Source organism: Acyrthosiphon pisum, chromosome A1 (genome assembly GCF_005508785.2).
Source record: "Acyrthosiphon pisum isolate AL4f chromosome A1, pea_aphid_22Mar2018_4r6ur, whole genome shotgun sequence".
In the NCBI taxonomy this organism is placed as follows: domain Eukaryota; kingdom Metazoa; phylum Arthropoda; class Insecta; order Hemiptera; family Aphididae; genus Acyrthosiphon; species Acyrthosiphon pisum.
In genome coordinates this window covers 46,858,967-46,870,631 of record NC_042494.1, presented here as the reverse complement: position 1 = coordinate 46,870,631, position 11,665 = coordinate 46,858,967, and the positions used below count along the sequence as shown (strand labels likewise).

The 11,665-nt window shown below is 30.1% G+C and overlaps 2 protein-coding genes across 12 annotated transcripts in view; one reads left to right on the top strand and one right to left on the bottom strand.

Annotated features, from left to right (window-relative positions):
• LOC100167740 (potassium channel subfamily T member 2) overlaps positions 1–7,110 on the top strand; it is a 230,443-nt gene extending 223,333 nt beyond the window's left edge. For 10 of the 11 annotated variants that reach the window (XM_029487168.1, XM_029487167.1, XM_029487173.1 and 7 more), the window contains 3 exons: positions 1,589–1,794; positions 1,988–2,444; positions 3,847–7,110. In XM_029487168.1, the coding sequence (XP_029343028.1) occupies positions 1,589–1,794; positions 1,988–2,444; positions 3,847–4,059 (876 nt within the window). In that variant the 3' untranslated portion in view covers positions 4,060–7,110. The remainder of the gene's footprint in view (positions 1–1,588; positions 1,795–1,987; positions 2,445–3,846) is intronic. The other variant, XM_029487170.1, reaches the window with a different exon arrangement.
• Positions 7,014–11,330, bottom strand: LOC100169092 (CG16995-like). Its single transcript, NM_001162342.1, is given in 4 exon segments — positions 7,014–7,370; positions 8,422–8,638; positions 10,950–11,051; positions 11,138–11,330. Coding segments are annotated over 4 exon segments (489 nt in total). The 5' UTR covers positions 11,150–11,330; the 3' UTR covers positions 7,014–7,212.
• Positions 11,331–11,665: the final 335 nt, after the last annotated feature.

Below are 11,665 nucleotides of genomic sequence, written 5' to 3'. Positions count from 1 at the left end.
CTGGTCTAAGAGAGAAAGTGATGAAGGATGATTTAGCTTCGTTAGTTTTGATCTTCCAGTGGTTTGACCATAGTTGAATCAAGTTGAGATGATTTTGTAGCCGGAGAGATAGTAGATACTACCTGGGGGTCATGGTTACAAGCCAGGATTATCGTGTCGTCAGCATATGTACCCAGTGATGTATGAGGAGAGGTCGGAGTGTCGTGGGCGAATATGGAGTACAAGAAGGGAGGTATGTCACTTCCTTGAGGGACTCCAGCTAGTATTTGGAAGTTTGACGAGTAGCTGTTGTTAACGCGAACACAGAAGGTGCGATTTTCGAGGTATGATTTTAAGAGAAGGTAGTAGGGGGCAGGGAGGAATTTTTTGAGTTTGAAGAGAAGTCCTTCATGCCACACCTTGTCGAAGGCCTGAGCCACGTCAAGGAGTACAGCCGCACAGTAAAGTTTTGATTCCATGCTGGTAGAGATTAAGTCGACAGTGCGGTGGAGTGATAGGTATATAATATATTAATATGTATACTTTGTGGTAATAAGTTAAAATAATGAATAATGATTTACAATTTATAATAATGGTGTAATTGCAAACTCACATAATATCATATAATATGAAGTTAATATTATGTAATAAAAATAGAAATAGCCAATATGGAGTACTATTATTGAGAAAAGAAAATTATTACTAATTTACCCATTCACGGTACTCATTAGTCATTATCAATTAAGATTTATTATTTTATTTTTCTTAAAATAAAAAAAATATTTGTATTATTATTAGTTATTAATGAAAAAAGTAAATGGTTTTAAATAAGTTAAGTTACTTTTTTTCTAATTACTTGTAAGTTAAAAAAAAAGATGATTAACATAAACTTTAAAGTTTAAAGTTTAAACATAATATGGATTTTTTACAATAACTCAACTTGAGGAGTTCAAAAATTAGTTAACTTTCCCAGGCTTAACCAAAGATGTTTTTCAAATTTGAAGTACACCGATGAAAGATAAGTAAACACTTTCTACATATTATTATGAATTATAATTAATAGGTATAGTAATATTGAACGTATCGTATAAAAAAAATGTCAAGATATATACCTTGAATTTCATTACAATAACTAATGAATAAATATAAAACAGTTAACAATAATATTAATTTAATTAGATAGTATATAATAATAGAAAATATACATATTACATGTTGCTTTTCAGCATAGACTTATTCTATTCTTCGTAAAATAATACGTAATTGAAGAGCCTATATAGTGCAGTAGTACCTATATTGATTAAACTATACATTTCATCATCAGTATTGAGTTCTCAATAAGACAATGTAGAAATAAAAATAAAACGGTGTGCTAGTACAGCTATAATATTGTAGAGACATTTCACAGAAAAATAAATACAAATTTCAGAGAAATAACCCAGCATTTTAGTTCACCCGACAAAAGTTCGTGTCATCGTACTACAATATAGATTGATCGCATACACGCACAGATGTAACTTACCATTTCACCCATATCACAATGCAATTAACACAACTAAAACATTATTATTTTTTAACAAAAAACACTTTGATTGATATATTTGCACAGTTTTCAATTAACATGCACGACGACGCCCGGGATAATCATGACAACCTGATCGAGCGAGCAGAAATAGTAAACTTGGTCAGATCTCGAATGGACAGTTTAAATTTACCTGCTGTCGACCACGAAGAAGTCAGCGAGAAACGGAGCAGTCTATCATACGTCATTATCAACCCTAGCTGCGACCTCAAACTCGAAGAGGGTGATATTGTGTAAGCCACGCTTCTCTAAATGCAAACTGTTAATGGCCCGATTTTTATTTCGTTTTTATAATTAAACATAAATTATATATGGTATTATATTATTTCACACGTTTCAATATTAATTTACCCTTGTGCGGAGTGTTATTCGTTTGTAAATCAAATAAACGGCATTCTGACTGTCGTATTTTTTATATTTGTTCAGATATATTTTACGACCCAGTCCATTTTCGGCCCAGAAAACGTTCGAGAGGCACAACAGCCGTCGGAAGTCCAACATAAGTTTCAACTCTACAATCGGGCAGCTGGGATTCGGTTCGAGAAGGGGATCGACCATGGCGTTCCCGCCGTTCATGACCAGGCCACCGCCGTTAGTCACCACCAAAGCAAACAGTCTGTCATTGCCAGACAGTCCAACAGTGGGCAGTGCCCTCCGAGCTCGGTCCAACTCTCTACGTGTAGTCGACGACATACTGTTAAGACGGTCCAATTCGCTTAGACAAGGACTTTCCATGACGTGTAACCGGAAGAGCAGCCTCGAAGAGTTAGGAGTGTCTCACTTTCCCATCGGGTCAATTGCTCACGAACGTAGACCCAGTATGCAAGTAAGCCTAAGCGCTCGATCAATGAGAAATATCGTCACTGCGCGAAGGCGGTCTGAGGTAACTTTGTAGTTATTTCAGCTAGCCTCGATAATGATTATTTTATGCACAACGGCTTGACATTAGAACTATAGATATTGCACTTAAAACTCCGTTATACTGGTAGATAACAACAGTTACATATGGATTTTGTTATTTTTTCGACGTTATCGTGTACCTTGTACTCATTGTAGTCGTAATTTAATTTAATGCGTTTCGAACCGTGTGCGACGTCGATGCCACCCACTGTGTTGAATTTAAATTAAAATTGTTGGGGCTTTTCATGTATGTTATTCAAACCAAAACCTCCCTCCCGCATATCTGCTTTGAAATGTCCATCACATGGTTCTGCAATGGTTTTTATTAAACGCGTGTAAAGTCATAACGCAGACGCACACAAACGGTCGGGGACGGGACCTTTTGATTTCATCGCCACCGACGCATGCGTACATTTTAATCTATAGTCTACACTCTATATATAGTTAATGTTGTCATTCAGTATAATATGTAATAATATTATTTTATTAATTACAAACTTAACGATAATAATATTAAGTAGACTGCAACTAAATCATCATACCCTATTCGGGGCGTAATATTTATATGCATAATATAATATATTATAATTATTATAGCGAATCAGTATTATTTTATAACAATATTAAGTAGAATATTATATCATTATTTATCCATTTAACGTACTACGTTCGTTTTCACGGTCAATTTTGTACTCTTTATTGCACCTATTTTATATTTGTATAGAATTAATTGATCATGACATTATATTATGATAGTTCCTATATGTTTTCACAAAAAAATCGACCTTTGTCTAATTTTAGTTTTTATATGAGATATAATTTCTGACGAAAAAAATAAAAGCTAAAGCATGACGAATTTTTGATATACCAATCTCCACTCGAAATCTCTTCAAGAATGCAATTATTGTTTGTTGCTTGCCAACATAAATACACTCTCTGGTGGACTTTTCATAAACAAAAAAAATATATAGTATAGATACTTGTGTACTTCAGACTTGTATATAACAATAATTGCACAAAAGAACAATGGACCAAGAAAGCGAGTGTTAAAAATAAAAAACAGCCCATATCTCGCGAAATAATAAAACTTTAATGACTAGATATACCTTCATCTCCACTACCTCCGCGGCTCCACCATCGCCACCACTTCTAACCATTCCGCAATATCCCATGCACAGCGCACGTTCAGGCCACAACCCTTCACTTAACGTACAACCACCACCGTCTCCTACCAATCAAAACCGACACCTGTACTCCACACCCACTGCCACCACCACCACCACCTCCACCTCCACCACCATTATGACACCCACCGACCCGATCCGTCCGCGACAAACGCCACCGGCACGACGACGCTCATACCGGCCACCGTTGTCTGTTCGCAGCTACACCCGAGCGAGATGAGCGGCAGTGCCATAAAGATCGCGCTGAACGGCAGCATCGGGCTGGAGGTGACTCCGCCGGAAGAAGTGTCTTCGCCCGGCATGTCCAGCAACACGAGCATGGTGACGGTGCCGTCACTGCACCATCCGCCTTTGCCGTCGCCGGTCATGTCGCCGCACTCGTCGCACGAACACTTGCAGGGCACGATTGTATGATACAACTTGATGTGGGGCAAACGGAAGAGCAACAACGCTCGCAACAAGTGGCTGTGAACGCACGTCACTCACGTTCTTCCCGATTGCTTCCACATCCGGTCCACCGATATTATATGGCTATAATTGTATAATATTATAATAAAATATGTCATCACACGCGAGCGACAACGACAACAACAACGACGACAACGACAATTGTTATTATTATCATTTATGACACACACACACACACACACACACATACCTAGACAATACACACAATTAATTACGAGGCGTCAGTATTGAAAATATCACAAGCCGCTAAACTGGACCAAACACACGCCTTTTTCCGTCGACAATGAATTTAAATTTTGTAATATTGATTTCGAATAATGTTAGAAGTTTTTCATCAACTTTAAAAACAAATACCGTACAACATATATACGTAAATAAAGACTCTTTGAGAAAAAAATGTTTTCGTAATCGTTACAAAAAGAATATATGTGTTGGTACATACAAAAACAATTCATGCGAGTCAAACCCTTTTCATGGGTAACTCTAAAAGCTATACACACTCATACACATACACATACTCACACACATATTCACATACGTACGCGAATGCATATTGCAATATTTTACTATTATTGTGCATATGTCTAAGATGAAAGAGCAACATATCCCTGACAAAATAATATTATCACATCCTTATGCGTTCCACGCAGTCTTCACATTCAGCGTTATTCTATATTTTTATATATTTTATTCGTATGTGAAGTTTGCGAACGCGGTCGATGTTTTTCATTTCTGCGAAGTCATACGGCACCGGCACGTGAAAAATTAAAACGATTATGTGCCAAAATAAATATGCACATGACTACACTGTATACATAATATTATAATATGTGTATAGATAATATAATAATATTATATAGGTGTATAAAATCTACGAAGATAATAAATTTCATTCGTTTAGGATAGGGGACTTACAATATGGAACTAATAGGGTAAAGAATAAGCTGGTAGATAGGTATACCTACATACGACGCGTCGGCCGGCGGTGAAACGGTTTTTCTTTCGTTTGAAATGATCTTTAAATTGCCAACGAACAGGGATTCATACGATATTGTTATCGAGCGAAATATTGTCCGTCAACACAAGGGTAACTGCACCATGCGAAGTGTAAATTTTTTTCACTAAATGGTTCTTAATTTTTTTTTTCACCCGTCCCGTTATATTCTGAATAAAACCGAAACATTTCCCAGCCACTTTTTCCGCCACAAAACTATAAAATTACATAATATTATATACCATTTAAACACATATCAGTCAAATATTTCGACATTTGATGCATTTCAAACAATTTGTTGTCGAATACACGACTTATCTACAACGTACAATTTACTTCATTCAAATGTTTTCGCTTTCTTTTTACATATTACTAAACAACAACCATATCATTAATGATGTCATCATGAATCATGTGTTTATATTGCGTTATGATAGTCTCAGTGTTGATAAAATATCTTATCGTAACTACAATTAATAATATTATGATTCAAGTAACATTACAATGATGTAGACAATTCGTGAGAACAAACATTTATTGATTCTGATTTCCGAATTGCAATTACAGTCTTTAATATTGTTTGGCAGATATTAAATTTATCTAATTTATAATTTATTGTTATGTACCGAGTTTTTAAATAATTTAAATGTAAAATAATAACAAAAAATAAATAAATACTACTTCTAGATAATGAAATGTATCCACTAAAATCGGGGGGGAAATATTATTTTGTTCAATAGACTTTGTTTTGTTCTTGGTTTTGAATACAATATTAAAATGAACATTCGGGCGTGGAGAATACTCCAAAATAAAATAAAAATAGGTATAATGTTTCATTACTATTATAATTGACGTGTTTCAGAATCCGTTCAGAATCCGTTCATAGTATTTACACAATCGATGAATTACATTTCTATCTATATGATCTGTGTTGTGAGTTAGTAGGTACATTATTTTTAAATACGATGGTGGGAATTAGAATTTTAAACATAGATAGATATTAACTATTGTAGGTATATTTATTTTGCCATAACACGTATGACGTATCATTGAAAAACAATAAACTCAAACGTTTGACACAAATTAGGGGCTTAATAACATTTTCAATGTAGGGCGTACATCAAAGAAAGATACAAATTAAAACAATATAAGTATGCAATTCTCGTTAAAAAAACCTAATAATATTAAATAAAATAAAATCAGTGATATACCTCCCTTATTGTCCCTCTATATTATGTTAATTGTTATAATATACTAAGATATTATATTATATACATATTTTCTTACTTACACGCTTTATTGTATAATTAGAGTTATGTAGATCGTGCCCCGTTTTTATGTTCTTGTCGATGTTCATAAAAATGTATACCTTATTTTGTAAATTTCGCAAGTAATTATGTCATTGATGAACATGCGAAACTGGGACCATTTGATTTATCAATACGCGATCGATATGAATGTAATACTAATATAATAATATGGTAATTGGTAGTTGAAAATGAGATAAAACGTTAAAAATACCAATAGGTATACCTTGATGTCGTTCGGTAAACTCAAAGTAAAAAATTAACTAAAATTGTAGACATTACATTATATAGGACATCGCCGTGGTGATGAAATTTGTCTAGACTTTAGTTCCTATATATTTATGATTCTATTTATGTAACAATGTATGGAAATCATACAAAGTAGACTTGATCGATAAATGTATGTAAATGTATATTTATATTTAAAGTCATAGACTATTAATTGTCGTATTATTAAATGTATTAATGTGATAGCATTATTTTCTTATACTACGAGTACAATATCACACGCTGACGTTTTGGTACATGCGATATTGTTCAACTGTGGGAACAATGATAAATAATAGAGACTAATTATCTTACTCTCGAACCCTTGTATCTTTTGTATTGACATAACTAAAAGCCTTATTAGCGTAAAGTTATCTTTATTGAATAACTATTATATTATGAAATAAAAATTTAAAAAATGAATTCAAACAATATTGTACGTTTTTTTTATCTCAAAGACAATCATCGATTTACATATATAACAATTTTGTGTGTATATAATATTGATTTGGTTGCGACTCTGATCATGAACTAACCAGATGCTTGCAATACTTGATCTTTAAATTGTGATCTAATATTTCCGTGCGGGTCATAATTACACACTACGTATAATTTACCGGATTTAGAACTTTTGGATGCACCAACGCCAAGCTCACTACTGTCCTTCCAAATAAGTTGAGTGAAGTGAACTGAAAAAAATTAAGAAATTAATTATTTTCATCAATAATGGTAGATAAAAGTAAGTAACAGGAAAATGTTTTTATTTTGATACATGTATTATGTTATTCTTTTGAATTTTGTTTAGAAATTATTAATAATATAAAATGTTTAAATGAACCAATCAATTTGTTGCTCACAATGTTTATTTTTATATTATTTTTTATTTGTACCTGTCAAATTATATAAAACATGTTAACAGTTATCATGTGCAAAATATATTAATGAAAACCAAAACAAACTAATATAGGTACAGACAATAATAAACCAAACCAATTAATATACAGAAGGTAACACTGTAACAGAATGACCTGATAAATGAAATAACTTTTGTTCTCATTAATATTTTTAATATATTTTTATATTTATAATTGACATACAATTGCACTAAATGTATAGTATAACATTTTTATTTTTAGTATTGAAAATGAAAAATTTTAAATCTGATATAATGTTTTTTGTTAAGTACAGTTGATCTCGTCGTAGGAAACATTTAAATCCAAAAAGTATACACTTTTTTGAAATATTTTATGAGGATTTATAAAAAGATACTTGTTAAAATCTAAATATTTATTTAAAAGTTATTACTTTTCAAATTAATGAGTTACTTCAAAATGTTGACATTTTAGAAAATCATTATAAATAAACCACTTGATTTAGATAACTGTTTTTACAATTAAAAAGTTTCTAAAACCCAGATTTACAAAAAAATTGTCTACTTAGAATTTCAAAAATTATATCAGATTTAATTATATATATTTTCAATACTCAAAAATAAAAAATGTAATACTATACGTGTAACGCACGAATCCATTTATAGAGAAAATTGATTAGAACAAAATGTATTTAATTTATCTGATCTTAAGTGTGCGCGATTAAAACAAAAATAAGTCAAATTTGCTCAAAATCATGACTATAAAAAATAACCAGAACATTTTTAAATGATCAATAAATCAATTTGTAAGTGACTCAAAACAAAAAATATTTAAAATATGCAATGGTTTAAAATTATTTTTAAATTACAAGATTTTGTGCAAGCAGCCATGTCATCGTTTGATCCTTGAAAATCAAAAAATTTTATTTCATTATACCAGCTGTTTACTGCTCTAGTGCCCAATTCGGTCACTTGTTCTGTTGACTTAATGGTGTAAATATTCTCACCATAGGCATTATTTGGGCGATGTGACGCTACGTCTCTTTTAGCCAATTCATCGGCCCAATTTTGACTAAGGTCGTTCAACTAAAAAAAAAAGTTGTCAAATTATTATAAAAAAGGTGGGTACGTGGATGTCGCTCTGCTGTACAGTAGGTTACAAGTGGGTCACTTTATAATGGATAGTATTAAATTTGAATTCAATGATATAATATCACTGTATAAGAAAAACGATTCTGAGCGGCGACGGTTTGTCAGTCTAGATATTAGACATACCTATTATAGGTATACTTATCTATAGTATTAAAAAAAAATTGACCTATAATAGGTATTAATAATAAATTACAAATTAATCATATCACAATATCCATTAGGTAACGCGTTATACATCAACAACAAACCGTGGTACTATCATAGATATATAATAGTATACTTTAGAAGTTTCACGTACCCACAAATAATATTATACAATCACAACAAAATAACTAAAATAGTTATTCCAGATTTTTAATATATAATTTCGTCCAAATTTGAACTTAAAATGACTATAAAAATAAGCTGTGCTTATGTATTTCTTAGAATTTTTGTTAACAGAATTAAATATTTACGTGGACGAATATTTGTTTTAAATTTTCAATCCTTAGATATAAAAGTTGAACATTTTATAAATTTTTAACTACAAAATAATTATTCAATTTTAAATGTGATAAATTTTGTCACAAAAAAATTGTGCCTATGTATTTTTAATATTTTTCAACTGCTATTGTAACAATGTATCAGGAGCCTTGTATTAATTTTTTACACTTTTGGCCCAATAGATAAAACTTTATTGATATTTATAGAAAAAAAAACTAAAAAAATTGAAAACTTACAATGTCCGTAAACAGCTCAAAAAGAGTCACATTATTTTCAAAATGTTATTGTATATAGTAAATGCTAATATAAACATTCAGTGAAATTTTCAAGTTTCTATAGTTACTCGTTTTTTAATTACAACAAAATAAGAAAATCGTTACGTAAGAAATCGAGTGAATATCAAATGTTGTAAAAATATGAATTTCAAACGCTCATAAAAATTTAATTTGAGTTTCTTATAGACATTTTTTTTTGATAAAGGTAGATTATCCTATAAGGAATCTTGTATTACATTTTAAGATCTTAGTTCTAAAAAGAAAAATTTTTACGAATTATTAACTCAAAATAATTTGCTAATTTTCGCGATTTTTACATATTTTGTCAATTTTTGAACTTTAAATGCTAATAAAAAAAAACTGTGACTAAGGATTTTAAATATTTTTCATCTGATTTTGAAACAATATACTAGGAGCCTTGTATTAATTTTCATTTAAAAATTTTCAAGTATTTTTACTCAACAAATAAAGTTTTGTTGACATTCATAGAAAAAAAACTAATTAAATTGGAAACTGAATTGTCCATAAACAGCTCAAACAAATCAAATATTTTGAAATTTTATCATGTATAAAAATAGAAATATAACTACCAGTGAAAATTTCATGTATTTAACAGTAATTCGTTTTAAGTTACACCAAAAACCAAAATCAATTTTCTCAAAAACAGATTTTGCGTAAAAATTCCCGTTTTTCCTTAATTTTTATTTTGTTTTTCACGGCGCTTTTGAAAACTATTGGAAAAATTTTACTTTTGACCCCCCAAAGTACCAACTAGATTCACTTTCCTATCAGAAAAGGTACTGTTGAAGAAAATCCAAGCACTTTTACCGTCCTAAAAGGTGATGACAGACACAAAAAAAAAAATAATAAAAAAATTAAAAAAAAATTTAAAAAAAAACACACATCATTGTAAAATCAATACATTCATCTTTCCACTCAGAATCTAAAAAGGCAATATTAAAATGAAAATTTAAAGTGAAATTATTTACTATTAAGTAGTTTAAGAAGTTAATATTATGGTTTATATTTTGCTATAGAATATTAATACTTGGGTAACTTTAACTGTGACAAAGCTTTTTTAAACAAAAATAAAATAGTTTATAATTGTTTAGTAAAAATGTCGTTGTGTTATATATATTTACCAAGTTAAGTTTGTAACTACTCAACAAACCAATAATGATACTAATTAAATACTTCAAAAATGTATGTAAATGTGAAATTTTTTCTCAAAAATTCTTAAATATTTAATTTAAAACACCTTAAAAATTAGTTATATAATCACATAACCTTAATGATGACCCCTTTTACTAAAAAAAAAAACCACGAAATTTTATAATATACACATCCATTGAACCAAACAATTTATCCATGTTTTTTGATAAATTTTAAATTGTTTGAGGTAAACAAATTATTATTCCAGGTACGCTACATTAAGTAAATTATTCAGTATTTTAGTTACTAAAAATTAATAGTTTATGATTACAAACCTTCGAATTGATTTTTAAAGGAGGCACGTTATGTTTTTTTCTGTAGAAATTATGCCTTTCTAAGGCCTCTGTTATAACATTTTTTGTCTCGCTATCGTCTACCTACACGAAATATGCAAATATAATTAAATATTTTAAGTTGTTATATATGACTTTTTTTTTATATATTTAAAAATATTGAAACTTACATTAACCGCCATTATATTAATTATTATATCTTGAATGCTTATTAACTTGTTGTATATTCATCGACTATATAATATTAGTAAACTAGTGAATACAATTATTATAAAATATTCAAGCCAAATAACAAAAGCGTTTGCTATTTACAAACTCTTAGGAGTAACTTTTATATATAATTTAACTATAGGTAATATCAAATGAACTAAACAACATTAACCTGTGTGCTTTTATTTTATTTTATTCTGCCTTGTTTTATCTAACTACTTAATAATATGTTTACTCACATGCCTTGCACATTTATCATACTTTAAGTGATTTGCACTATAAACTTTTATTATTGTAGTCAAAAATAATATTTGTTAACTGCCACAAATTAAATTTATGAAGTGTTTATAATTTTAAAGAAAGGAAATAGTATATAAAGTCATTAAATTATATAAAATTAGATAACCTCTCAATATCTAAACCCTATTATGACTCATCTTTTGCAACTTATATAGGTATAAATAGTTTTCATTGTTTAAGTACAAATA